General features: G+C 43.3%; 1 protein-coding gene across 1 annotated transcript in view; it reads left to right on the top strand.

Moving 5' to 3' along the window:
* Positions 1 to 14,543, top strand: part of prima1 (proline rich membrane anchor 1) — a 61,369-nt gene that overhangs the window by 19,035 nt on the left and 27,791 nt on the right. The window contains exon 3 of the mRNA XM_021612212.2: positions 10,003 to 10,129. Coding sequence (XP_021467887.1) covers positions 10,003 to 10,129 — 127 coding nt within the window. The remainder of the gene's footprint in view (positions 1 to 10,002; positions 10,130 to 14,543) is intronic.

Raw genomic sequence — 14,543 nt, 5'->3', positions numbered from 1 at the left:
ACCATTTGCCTCATGCAGCACGACACATCTCCTTCGCATAGAGTTGATCCCAAACGTGCTCAATGGGTGACATGTCTGGTGAGTATGCAGGCCATGGAAGAACTGGGACATTTTCATCTTCCAGGAATTGTGTACAGATCCTAGTGACAATGGGGCCATGCATTATCATGCTGAAACATGAGGTGATGGCAGCGGATGAATGGCACGATAATGGGCCTCAGGATCTCGTCACGGTATCTCTGTGCATTCAAATTGCCATCAATAAAATACAATTGTGTTCGTTGTCTATAGCTTATGCCTGCCCATACCATAACCCCACCACCACCATGGGCCACTCTGTTCACAACGTTGACATCAGCAAATCGCTTGCCCACAAGACTCCATGCAGGCCGTCTGTCAACTGCCTGATACAGTTGAAACTGGGATTCATCCGTGAAGAGCACACTTCCGATGCTAGTGGCCATCGAAGGTGAGAATTCGCCCACTGAAGTCGGTTACAATGCTGAACTGCAGTCAGGCCAAGACCCTGGTGAGGATGAAGAGCATGCAGATGAGCTTCTCTGAGATGGTTTCTGACAGAAATTATTCGGTTGTGCAAACCCACAGTTTCATCAGCTGTCCTGGTGCTGGTCTCAGACAATCCCGCAGGGGAAGAAGCCGGATGTGGAGGTCCTGTGCTGGCGTGGTTACACGTGGTCTGCGGTTCTGAGGCCGGTTTGGCATACTGCAAATTCTTTAAAATTACTTTGGAGGCAGCTTATGGTAGAGAAATTAACATTCAATTCTCTGACAACAGCTCTGGTTGAAATTCCTGCAGTCAGTATGCCAATTGCACACTCCCTCAAAACATCTGTGGCATTGTGTTAGACAAAACTGCACAGTTTAGCGTGTCATTTTATTGTCCCCAGCAAAAGGTGCACCTGTGTAATTTTTTTATTTTTAATTGTACCTTTATTTAACCAGGCAAGTCAGTTAAGAACAAATTCTTATTTTCAATGACGGCCTAGGAACACTGCCTGTTCAGGGGCAGAACGAGGGGTTTGAACTTGCAACCTTTCGGTTACTAGTCCAACGCTCTAACCACTAGGTTACCCTGCCGCCCCATGATCATGCTGTTTAATCATCTTCTTGATATGTCACACCTGTAAGGTGGATGGAGTATCTTGGCAAAGGGGAAATGCTCACTAACAGGGATGTAAAGAAATTTGTGCAAATCATTTTAAAGAAATAAGGTTTTTGTGCATATGGAAATGTTTCTGGGATCTTTTTTTTTCAGCTCATACATTTTTTGTTGGTCAATATCCAAATATATTTCGGTCTTAAAGAGAACTTCGCCAGACAGAGTTGGACTAGAACAACGGGCCAAACACGACAAGTTTGAAATGTGCATTTGTATTTTATTTATTAAGGATCCCCATTAGTGGCTGCCAAGGCAGCAGATACTCTTCCTGGGGTACAGCAACATTAAGAAATAGTAGGGCCTTGCATTCCATGTTGAAAATTTAAAAAGCCTTGTTGGCCGAGGACTGTTGTTTGTTTTTGTATCCTGCATGCTATCAGTTCCCTCAGTTCTGCAATCAGTTTGGCCTGGCAATGCAGAGCCTCATAACTCCATTAAGGTCCAGGGCAGGTATAAAAATAGCCTAATCTAATAGCCCTGCTCCCTTGCTGAAGTCATGGTGCTGCCCTGGCTCCTTACCGTATGTATACTTGTGTTGTTCCTGTCTTAGAGAGAAGAGGGGGAATCTATCACAGTCATCCCCGGTGAAGTATGTAATGTGTATTCGCTGTGCAGGAGCATACACACACACACACACACAGGAACAACACAAGTATACATACGGTAATCTATCACAGTCATCCCCGGTGAAGAATGTAATCTGTATTCGCTGTGCAGAAGCATACACACACACAAAATCACACACACACACAATCACACACACACACACACACACACACACACACACACACACACACACACACACACACACACACACACACACACACACACACACACACACTACAGACACACACAGTATACTTCATGGATATGGATGCTACCAGAGACATACTCACACACACAGGTTCATGCATGGAACACACATTCGTACACACACACTCACTCTCTAACACACTTTTACAAACATTGAACAAACCCACAGGAGTGTGAAGTCAAGTCCCATGGGTTATGTATTCTGGGATGTTGTTTTCACCAGTCAATGTCTCTGGGGTCTTGCTCCGGGGTAAAAGGGCTCATGATGATAGCTAGCGTTAACAGGAAATTCTCAGCTGTGTTTACACCATGGTTTCTTGGAATGGACCCACGGGGATTGGTAATGTCCTCAGAGCTTTTCATGAGAGGAACTGCTGGCAACGCATTACATTCGAATTTTGAGTAAACTTTATTGATCACCAGAGAGGGAAATTGTGGTTGTCTTGTCAGCCAGCAGTAGAAGAAGACTATAGTCTATAAGGGAATACACTTAAGAAGGGAGTTACTGTATGAATGCTGTTGTGCTACTTAACATTAGGGTTGCACGTTTTGGGGAATATTCAGAGGTGGAAACATTCCGTGGGAATTAACGGGAATATCTGGGCATTAACAGAAATATATGCAAATTCCTATTAATACCATATAAATGTAGATGTTTTTTGCATTGAATATATTTACCATATCATATGGAGACATAATTGCAGATGATTAAATCCGTCCAATAGTAATTTTAAAAACAATTTAGTTACGAATTGAACTTTAGTTAAATGAGTTGACTATTCACATGGGATGATTTCACTGAACAACAAAAGAAAGGGAATATTGAATGATCCCCAATGATCCATCGCATCTCCCAAAACATTTTCAACATACGTTCTTAAAATGATAGTCTAGAAACTAAAGCTTTGGTTGTCTTGCTCTAGGGATTCCATGTCGTCTCCCTAGACCTCTTCAATGTCCACCTCTTGAACATCAGACTCTGAGGCCTCATCTTCACTGTCACTTTCCAACCTTGTTGAGGATGACTAGTTGTCAGTCTCAAAAAGCCAAAAATTTGCCCGACTGGCCACCAATTTTTGAACCTTTGTATTGGTCAGCCTGTTGCGTGCTTTGGTGTGTGTGTTCCCAAACAAGGACCGGTTGTGCTCTGAGGAGGCTGATGTTGGTGAGATTTGGAGGATGATGGAGGCAACAGGGGAAAGAGCCTCAGATCCACAAAGTCCCTTCCACCAGGTGGCTGATGAGATATGTTGGCACGACTGCCATATTACAGCTCCATCCCAAAGCCCTTGCTTGGAAGTGTACTTCGCCAGACTGCCAAGAACCTTGCCCTCATCCAGGCCAAGGTGGAGAGACACGGTAGTGATGACACCATAGGCCTGGTTGATCTCTGCACCAGACAGGATGCTCTTGCCAGCATACTTTGGGTCCAACATGTACACTACTGCATGTATGGGCTTCAGGTAGAAGTCTTCACGCTTTTTGGTGCATTTCAGAACTGCAGTTTCCTCTGCTTGGAGCAACAGTGAAGTGGGCAGGGCAGTACAGATTTCTTCTGAACATCAGACAGGATGGCATTGTCTCCCTCAGTCCATGCAATGGCTACTGCTATAGGTTTCAGGAGTTTTAGGCTGCATACCACTCTCCCAAAATACATCATCCATGAGGATCCTCTTGATGGGGTTGTCCATATCGGCAGACTGTGATATGGCCATTTCTTGGAGAGACTCCTTCCCCTCCAGGAGACTGTCAAACATGATGACAACCCACCCCAACGGGTGTTGCTGGGCAGCTTCAATGTGGTGTTCTTATTCTTCTCACTTTGCTTGGTGAGGTAGATTGTTGCTATAACTTGATGACCCTTCACATACATAACCATTTCCTTGGCTCTCTTGTAGAGTGTATCCATTGTTTTCAGCGCCAATGATGTCCTTGAGGAGCAGATTCAATGCATGAGCAACACAGCCAATGGGTGTGATGTGAGGGTAGGACTCCTCCACTTTAGACCAAGCAGCCTTCATGTTCACAGCATTGTCTGTCACCCAGTGCAAATACCATCTGTGGTCCAAGGTCATTGATGAATGCCTTCAGCTCATCTGCAATGTAGAGCCCGGTGTGTCTGTGTCTGTGCTCTTGTGGAATACTGGTTGAGGGGTGGAGATGATGTAGTTAATTATTCCTTTCCCACGAACATTCGACCACCCATCAGAGATGATTGCAATACAGTCTGCTTTCTCTATGATTTGCTTGACCTTCACTTGAACTCTGTTGAACTCTGCATCCAGCAAATTACTAGATAAAGCATGTCTTGTTGGAGGGATGTTTGCTGGGCGAAGAACATTCAGAAATCTCTTCCAATACACATTGCCTGTGAGCACCAGAGGTGAACCAGTTGCATACGCAACTTGAGCAAGACATTCATCAGCATTTCTCTGACTACGTTCCTCCATTGAGTAAAAAAAAACTCTGATTCCAGGAGGACCATGAGCTGTTGCTATCGATAAGGTGTCTGATTCATGATTTTCACCTCGAATAGAAGTAGAGGGACTTTTGTCAGAGGTTGCTTGTTGTGAGCGCTGAGGGAACTTTATGCACTTGGCCAGATGATTCTGCATCTTTGTTGCATTCTTCACATTAGCTGCATTGAAATGTCTCCACACATCAGATAGGGCCGAGGCATTTTCCTGTAAAGATTAGAAGAAAATGTGTACAAAACCACAAATACAATTCCATGTACAGATAAGTAGTTAGATTAAAAAACTCCTTTGTAAGATACATGTTTTAAAATGAAAGTGTAATGAATACCCAGGGACAAAAAGGTGTAGATTCACGCACAGAGCGTGGCAGATGTTTATTAAACCTTCGCAGAAGGCAGGAATCGTGGTCACAGGCAGGTAGACAAAAACAAACAATACCTCACAACTATACAAACAGATAGAACTGAACTCAAGAACAAAGGAAAATAACACAAGGTTGACTAAGAAAATAAAAGCTGAACCCTGTATGGAGACAGGTGAATTAACACTCCTCAGGTAGCAGATTCAAGCAAGCTAAAACGCACATGGTAGCAAAAACTAACTAGCAGAAATTGTTAACAATTTAGACATTATTTAAACACACTTTACTGTAGGCTACTATTAACTAGTTAACAAAAAAATCATGTATGTCATATAAAATATATTCAAGCATGTAGTCCTTGGCTCAGACAGTGTAGTAGTGTGGGCTCAATAGGATCTCATTAGGGTGCAAGATCTTGAGGATCAACTGTACATGTTATGGAAAGAGTGCACTGTGTATGCAGAGGGTTGCAATTCCATTGAATTGGGGATAGTTTAACCAAAATATGTCACAAGACCTAGAATTGCATTATGTGTATCCCACAAAAAAGGTTCACTGTTATAAGCTAACTTTTTTGATGAATTTAAGCAAAAATCCCTAAATTCCCGGGCTTAACTTCCCATCGAAAATGTCTGTAACAATTCCGGAAATTTACCGGAAGGTTTCCGACCCTTTGCAACCCTTCTTACCACTGCTAATGTTGTTTTCCAAGTAAAGCATCAACAAATGTATAAGTACTGCATAACTAGCCTTTTACAGCCTATTACACAGCTATTTGTTACGTTACAGTTGTATGGATTTAGGCAGAGCGATGTGAGTCAAGTGGAGGCTATAGTTCAGTTCCCACTTCTGACCCCATGTGACGTTATAGTTAAATGAGACAGATCATATTGCAACAGTACAGGTCCTACATCCTGGTCCTTGACTATTACAGCTTTATCCCTATTACTCGCTGACTGAGGCCTTTGTATTCCTTGCAAAACTATAGATGAATCGCATTGCCATGCCAGACCCCAGCTTGGTCCCTATACAGAGGGACTGAGTGACTTATCCAAACAAAAGCAAATGACAGTGCAATCAAGAGAGCAAGTTTTTTTTTTGTGCTCAACAAAGAAATAATGTACTATTTATTGTTTTCTCATCTCTAGCTATGAAATGAAACGTTTCTCTCTCATTTTATGTTAGTCACTATAGGGAAGGGAAAGGAAACGGCGTCAGATAGTGAGTGATGTAATTGTAAGTGCAACATTTTGAAATGCCAATGATTCACCAGTCGTTACCCAGTAAGCTGATGGTCTTTGGTTTCGTCCAAAGGTGGTACTCGGGTGGTTCTCTGTAGCTCAGTTGGTAGAGCATGGCGTTTGCATGTGTTTTTTTCCCCCTGTACAACTCGTACGTAGACACTCATGTTGACACACATGAAATAGTTTGAATGCACAGCAGGGACAGTAATCCTAGCTGTTTAACCAATGTATTACAATGACGTTGAAGAAGCCGTGACAGTGGGTGCCTCTCTTCCCTACTTTCTTCCCTTCCTCCCTTGGTATCTCTCCTTTTGTTACTTCCCTCCCAGGAAACGTATGACAGTCCAATTATCGGGTTCTTTAGCCCGGAGGCCTGCAGGGCACTGTGGAGGCAGACATATTGCTTTGGCGGCAGCTAAACTGCGTTGGTTGGGGCAGTTGAGGTTGAGGAGTCTTCCGAGGACAGGCTGCGTGTCGTTTGTAGCAGACTGAGGCTGCAGCAGGAGCCTTAGGGGCCCTCGGCCTCACACCCTTGTTAACCAGAGATTATTCACGTCAGTCCTCGCTCTGGGTCCGTCCTCACCCCAGCCATAAAATATGCACAAGTCTCTCCAAATAAGTGTAAGAATCAAACATCAGAAGAATGTTGCTGTGGAAGGATCAAACAGTATTTTTTTATGGGTCCTTGTGTGTGTGTGTGATTGTGTGGTCGTGTGTGCATGTGTGTGCTTGTTTTAATGTGCATGTGCCGTGTGTGTGATCGTGTTAGTCTGTTTGTGCACGCTTGTGTGTGATTGAGGATTGGTGTTGTTTTTATTGGTCAGCACTAGGGATGAGATGGACAGTGACATCCCTGCTTGTCTAAGGGACTGGGGATGTGGTGGCAGGGAGCTCAGCGAGCCCATGCACTCTCCCTTTTGGCATCCCCACTGCCCCTCTCTATGTATCTGTCTGTCTCTCTCTCCCCCTCTCTCTCTCTTTCTCTCTCTCTCTGCCTAATGCTGGAAATAAATACCGGCCATTCATTCCCTATCTTTGGGTCGTGCAAATTTGGGGTTTCTTACCTAATAAGTGTGTCTGCACCTTATGAGTGCAGTTGCCTATGATTGTGTGTATGTGTTTGCATGCTCATGTAAGTGTATGTGTGGTGTGTGCGTGTACGTGGGCCTGTGTGTGTGTTTTTGAGTGTTTGTGGTACTTGTGTTTGGGTATGTGTGTGTTTTAGTCACCTGGGATCAGAGCCATCTGGTGATTTCCTTCATACAGATGGAATGGGGGGATGCGTTGTTACACTAAAGGCCGAACTCAGCTAGGCGAACCGAATGAGTGTGCTCACATACTCCCTTAAAAGCGGCAGTAGCACTGTTTGTCCATCTTGAGACGCCATAGCCAGTATACACTTCCTCAAAATATTCCGAATTAATCTAAGATAACTCAAGAAATCTGTCATTAATGTTGATGTTTTTGCCGAGGAGATTTTAGTTGCACAGTTTTACATCTAACTAAGATGTTTGGTGCAGTATTTCGCAAGTGAAAAAATTTGCATAAAAACTATCATTGAATGACAACAAACACTTAATCGAAAAATCTGACCAATAACCGACGAAGGGGCGTAAAATTCGGCTTCCGAACTTTGGCTTGCCTCAAGAAAAATTGGTGTGCACAAACTGCCGAAAAAACCTTTGCAAAAACGAACAAAATGTCGTCATAATATATATTATATGCACAAACTGTTCCGAACTGTTTCAGATGGGAATCATGCAGGTGCCTTAAGAGAGATCGTGTCGTCCTGAGTATTGTGCAATAGGTGGTTCAATGAAAGTTATGGAAGCATTGTGCATCCATCCTTGGTCTGTCTATGGGCTTGTTTAACATCGACTGCATTGCAGTCGGCGACTGTCCACTGACTGATTTACACATCACCTTGCGTGATAAATAACTACTCATTATTATTTGAAGATCAGCCCGTCATTCAATGCATCACAGATTTGATGCCCTTGATGGAGCTACACTGTTGTAGCAGTTTGGGAAAACACTGAAAAGCACTGCCCTCTCCCCCAATAATAATATTAGTCTGAAAATTATTACCGTTGCAAAGTTTTGTTTATTTTTGGCTATTTAAACCATTCCTAATATGGGAACATTCAAACCTTCTGTTGAAGATGACCTGCAGGGATGTGCAGGGTCTTATGCTCAGGAGATGATGTAATGTTGCAATGATCTGGAATCAACATGGAGCGAGCAGACACACACACATCCCACAGTAAATCAGCCACAGAGTTTTGAAAAGCCTCTGCCAGGAGTTGGAGTGGTGTGACGCAAGTGAACAACAGGTAGGCCTCGTCACAGACTCGATTAAGGTGTTCCCTCCATTTCCCTTTTGACGGTTTATCCGAGGAATCTTATCGGCTGTCACAGAGGAGACAGAGATGCATTACTTATCCATCCGGAGAAGTGCTTATCAGCCGGAGAACCAGGCTTGAGTGTTCCCGGAAACAATTAACCACAAATGGGGAGGGGGGTAGGGGATCATCTGGCTATCCATCTCAGATTCCCCCTCCCAAATAAATTCTACATTTATAATACGGCCCAAGGACAACTCAAGTTATTTTTGGCCTTGTCGTTTGTATCACCTTACTCATTGTTGGACAGTGCAAGGAAACATTATTTAAAAAAAGAAAGAAACATATACTATAGATTGTACTGTAGACTGTATACAGAACGTTAACAACACCTGCTCTTTCCATGACACAGACTGAACAGGTGAATCCAGTTGAATGCTATGATCCCTTATTGATGTCACTTGTTAAATCCATTTCAATCAGTCTAGATGAAGTGGAGGAGACAGGTCAAAGAAGGATTTTTAAGCCTTGAGACAATTGAGACATGGTTTGTTTGTGTGAATTTATGTGTGTGTGTGTGTGTGTGTGTGTGTGTGTGTGTGTGTGTGTGTGTGTGTGTGTGTGTGTGTGTGTGTGTGTGTGTGTGTGTGTGTGTGTGTGTGTGTGTGTGTGTATGCTCCTGCACAACAGGAGGTGTTTGTGTGTGTGTATGTATGTATGTATGTAGATAGATTGATTCAGATATCAGTACGGGGCCATAAGACACCTGGTTTTAAGCCAGATGTTGCCCCCAGACCTTGAGTTTGAGACCCAAAGCCACACAGAGAACAGACAAAATAACACAGCTAGCACACCACGCCATACATCCATTCAGAAAGGCCCTTGGTGGGCCCACAGAACAGGCTGCTCCCCCATCTGATGCTTCCGGGCGATTAAGCCGTGAATGAGCCATCCCCTTCTGGATGATCCTGCCTTTTATGGTTCCATTCAAACCCATGCTCGATAAAACACTGCTGCTCATAATGTCCCCACACTGAAAAAGTAGAAACTAATCCAAACTTTGAAGTGGCACAGGCAATGTCCAGGACCCGCAATAGCGCTAAGAGGTTGCTGGCTGAGTTAGTGGTGTAATGATCCTATAGAATTTCTCTCTCGGGGTAATTCATGATGGATGATCTGGAGTGGGGCGCCATGTCTTTACTATTGAGCCATGCAAGCCATCAGGTGATTTTATTATTATTATTATTGTTAGACTATCTGGCTGTTTCATATTTTTGTCTACTGTTTTATCTCATCTATCTTTGTTTTCATCATATAATGCAACTTTATGTGTTTGTGATCTTGTTAACTGACCAGATAACAACCGAAATAGGACGGCTTTCCCCATGATGTCTTTATCTCCTCATAAAAATGCCAGCTTTACCTGGTTGTAACAGAGATCAGTTGGTTGTAAACTGGTTATGTGACTCACTGGGTCCTACTATCTCCTCCATGTGTTTGATGTGAAATGGAACTTGAACGAAAATGAACTTAAACTTGAATAAGGTCATCTCTTTTTCTTCCTCCCTTCTGCCTTTTTCTGCAGTGGCTCCCTCCACAGTGCCTCCCATGAAGCCGTGGTGGAAGGAGATCGTGGTGTTGGGGACAGTGGGCTGTGCCTCGGTTGCCTTCCTCCTGTTGATGGTCATCATCTGCTATAAGGCCATAAAGAGGTAGGCCTCACTCTTTCTGACTCGTACACATACCCTTGCATTGAATTTCCATTGGGCTATTTACGCATTAGCTCTTTCCTCCCATGATCACAGAAAATTACAGAATGGTTAAACATGAGTGATACAGTATGATACTTAATATATATATATATATATAATCCTACCAGGTAAACCCACCTCACAGGTTGATGCTTCAAGTTTTCAGAAGAAGTGTGTGTGCACTGGCAGGAGATTGTGAACAAAGACACTGTGTAAACATTTAGGACACAATCTATAACCTGATAGTCTGGAGAAATCCAGTCTGTTAGTGCTAACATTCCTTTTCTTACCACTCCTTGTCATGCCAAACATGTTGGGATACATTTAGGATAATCTATGTTCAGTCTGACCCAGGTAACATTGTCTTCTACTTCAATAGAAGGGGCCTTAGTGTAATACAACATGATTCCACAGATCATGTGGGTAATCCCTTATATATAGTATTTGTAAACCCTTTGTAAAGATCTTATAATCAGCCTTCATGAGGGTGATTGGTCCATAGTTAGCTTTGTCCATTCTTCCCCTGCCAATACTTATTCTCCTGTGATTTGATCAGTATTGAACCTGATATTTGGCTTTAAAAAATAATTAATATCAACATACAACACTACAAAGACATACTCAGAGCCATTCCTATCATGTTGCTAGCCCTAACATGGTTATCAGAGTGATAGTTTCAAAGTGAGCATGCTGACACCTCAAACTGTTGGAGATGAGTTCAATGTCAGCGAACCTCAGTGGATGTCAATCAACTCAGTGAATGCAGCTCTCCAGTAGAATATTTTCCCCTTCAATCCTCAAAATGGGTGAAAAGATCACAGCTGACAGCTGGGGAAGAATGTCAGCCTGATCCAGCTACAGTATGTCAGCCTGATCCAGCTCCAGTATGTCAGTCTGATCCAGCTTCAGTATGTTAGCCTGATCCAGCTACAGTATGTCAGCCTGATCCAGCTACAGTATGTCAGCCTGATCCAGCTACAGTATGTCAGCCTGATCCAACTACAGTATGTCAGCCTGATCCAGCTACAGTATGTCAGCCTGATCCAGCAACAGTATGTCAGCCTGATCCAGCTACAGTATGTCAGCCTGATTCAGTTACAGTATGTCAGCTTGATCCAGCAACAGTATGTCAGCCTGATCCAGCTACAGTATGTCAGCCTGATCAAGCTACAGTATGTCAGCCTGATTCAGTTACAGTATGTCAGCCTGATCCAGCTACAGTATGTCAGCCTGATTTAGCTACAGTATGTCAGCCTGATCCAGCTACAGTATGTCAGCCTGATCCAGCTACAGTATGTCAGCCTGTTCCAACTACAGTATGTTAGCCTTATCCAGCTACAGTATGTCAGCCTGATCCAGCTACAGTATGTCAGCCTGATCCAGCTACAGTATGTCAGCCTGATCCAGCTATAGTATGCCAGCCTGATTTAGCTTCAGTATGTTAGCCTGATTCAGTTACAGTATGTTAGGCTTATTCAGCTACAGTATGTCAGTCTGATTCAGCTACTGTATGTCAGCCTGATCCAGCTCCAGTATGCCAGCCTGATTTAGCTTCAGTATGTTAGCCTGATCCAGCTACAGTATGTCAGCCTGATCCAGCTACAGTATGTCAGCCTGATCCAGCTACAGTATGTCAGCCTGATTCAGCTACTGTATGTTAGCCTGATTCAGCTACTGTATGTTATCCTTATCCAGCTACAGTATGTCAGCCTGATCCAGCTACAGTATGTCAGCCTGATCCAGCTACTCTTTGAGGTGAGCTAGGAGCCAGAAGAGTAGTGTGTGTGTGTCAGTGCCTATGTGTCCTGAGCTGCACTTGAGTCTAGCTAACATTGACATACTGTTACCGTTAGGGAAGTAGATAAAAGACTTTCCAAAAAAAGAGCTTCAAGGGAAATGGCCCCAAACAGATGCATCAGAGCAGTCAAAATCGAAGGAGACTCCTGGGATTTGGATTGAGTGCGTTATTATGTATGCCTGATCTGCTCAGGCATAGAAGTTGGCTGATCGGAGGACAGACGGATTCATTCATTCGCACAGAACCAGAAAGGTATGTGCCAGTTTTAAGGCTTTCCCCAGGAATCCACTGGAGCTTTTTGGAATTGGCTGCTGTCCCCATATCACCACATCACTTGATTTTATTATCCCAAATATTCAGGCCTGGCAAATATATTTTTCTTATCAAATCCCTCTATCCCTTTCTCCCTCGGTCACCCCCCCTCCTTTTCTCCATCCCGCCATCTTTCTTTCTCTCTCTCTTTTACCTGTCTCACCTGTCTTTCCCCCACCTCTCTCTCCACACCCCTTCTCTCCACCCCCCTCCTCCCCTCTCTCTCTCTATCTTTCCCACTCTCTCTCTTTCTGAGGCAATGCCATAGTTCAGGGAAATGGAGTGAGAAGGGTATCTTATTTGTGAGAAGGGTATCTGATTTGTTGTGTTCCCTCAGAGGCAAACAATGAGGTTGTGACAGACTGGAGGGAACAGGGGGAATAAATAGAGGGAGGCACACATAGAAAGGAAATGAAGAGAAATAAAAGACAAAATCCAATTTTATTTGTCACATGCACCGAATACGACAGGTGTAGTAGACCTTACAGTGAAATGCGTACTTACAATCCCTTAACCAACAATGCAGTTTTAAGAACCCCCCCCCCCAAAAAAAAGAAGATATCACACCACTCACGCTTTTCTAACTATCTTTGTCCTCTGCCAAACTTTTCTCTTGATAATATTTCCTCGAGAAACATCCTCTAAGTAAACCTTTGTGTATAATGTGTTTTGGGCTCATTTTACTTTCCAATGATTGAGTCATCCAGTGACAGGGTACCTACTACTGTGGCTTGTAATGGTTAGTCATAGGCTTGTTCCTCCCATAAAGGGTCAGGAGGATTCTAAATATATCTCCTTTCTCTAGGTCTCGGCAGACTCAAAGTAGATTTATGTTGATATTTTTAGCATCCTGTTTGATGTACTGTAGTAGGCCACAGTTTTTGGATTGCAAACTTGCTGCACTTTTCTCACAACAACATAGTGGAAGCACCTGAAATTGAGAAAATGCATACAAGCTATATATTTGGGATATACAGACCAATCAAAGGTTTGGACACACCTACTCATTCAAGAGTTTTTCTTCATTTTTACTATTTTCTACATTGTAGAATAATAATGAAGACATCAAAACTATGAAATAACACATATGGAATCATGTAGTAACCAAAAAAGTGTCAAACAAATCAAAATATATTTTATATTTGAGATTGTTCAAAGTAGCCACCCTTTGCCTTGATGACAGCTTTGCACACTCATTCTCTCAACCAGCTTCTCCTGGGATGCTTTTCCAATAGTCTTGAAGGAGTTCGTACATATAATGACCACTTGTTGGCTGCTTTTCCTTCACTCTGCAGTCCAACTCATCCCAAGCAATCTCAATTGGGTTGAGGTTGGGTGATTGTGGAGGCCAAGTTACCTGATGCCGCACTCCATCACTCTACTTCTTGGTCAAATAGCCCTTACACAGCCTGGAGGTGTGTTGGGTTATTGTCATATGGAAAAACAAATGATAGTTCCACTAAGCGCGAACCAGATGGGATGGCGTATCGCTGCAGGATGTTGTGGTAGCCATGCTGGTTAAGTGTGCCTTGAACTCTAAATAAATCACTGACAGTGTTACCAGAAAAGCACCCCCAAACCATCACACCTCCTCCTCCATGCTTCACAGTGGGAATTACACATGCGGGGATCATCCGTTCACCTACTCTGCGTCTCTCAAAGACACAGCGGTTGGAACCAAAAATCTAACTTTTTGTCATAAATGGTCAATTTGAATAAATTTTCACAATACATGTTATCTGACCAGCACTGAAACAGGTTTATTAGAAGTATTACTCCTGAATTATGGCACTTGATATCCAGAATTTTATTTTACCTTTATTTAACTAGGCAAGTCAGTTAAGAACAAATTCTTATTTTCAATGATGGCCCAGTGGGTTAACTGCCTGTTCAGGGGCAGAACAACAGATTTGTACCTTGTCAGCTCAGAGGTTTGAACTTGCAACCTTCCGGTTACTAGTCCACCGCTCTAACCTCTAGGCTACCCTGCTGCCCCAGTATGCAATATACAATATATCCAATTTGTATGGCTACTGTAAATAAACTGTATATTTTGTTGTCACGCCTGTAGTGGCATTCCTGGAAATGTGCCAGGGTGTACTCATTTCCCATGTGCAGTCTGCCCCTCCTCCCCTCCCCCTCTTGTTCTCTCTCTTTCTCTGTGCCTGAGAATTTGAGTGGGGGCAAATAAACTCAGGATGGGAACCCCAGCTGGCAGCAATTTTCTCCCTAATGAGCATGCTAAGTTAGCAGAGTCAGTTTTTT

The sequence above is a fragment of the Oncorhynchus mykiss genome, chromosome 8 (genome assembly GCF_013265735.2).
Source record: "Oncorhynchus mykiss isolate Arlee chromosome 8, USDA_OmykA_1.1, whole genome shotgun sequence".
In the NCBI taxonomy this organism is placed as follows: domain Eukaryota; kingdom Metazoa; phylum Chordata; class Actinopteri; order Salmoniformes; family Salmonidae; genus Oncorhynchus; species Oncorhynchus mykiss.
This window is presented reverse-complemented; position numbering and strand designations above follow the sequence as displayed.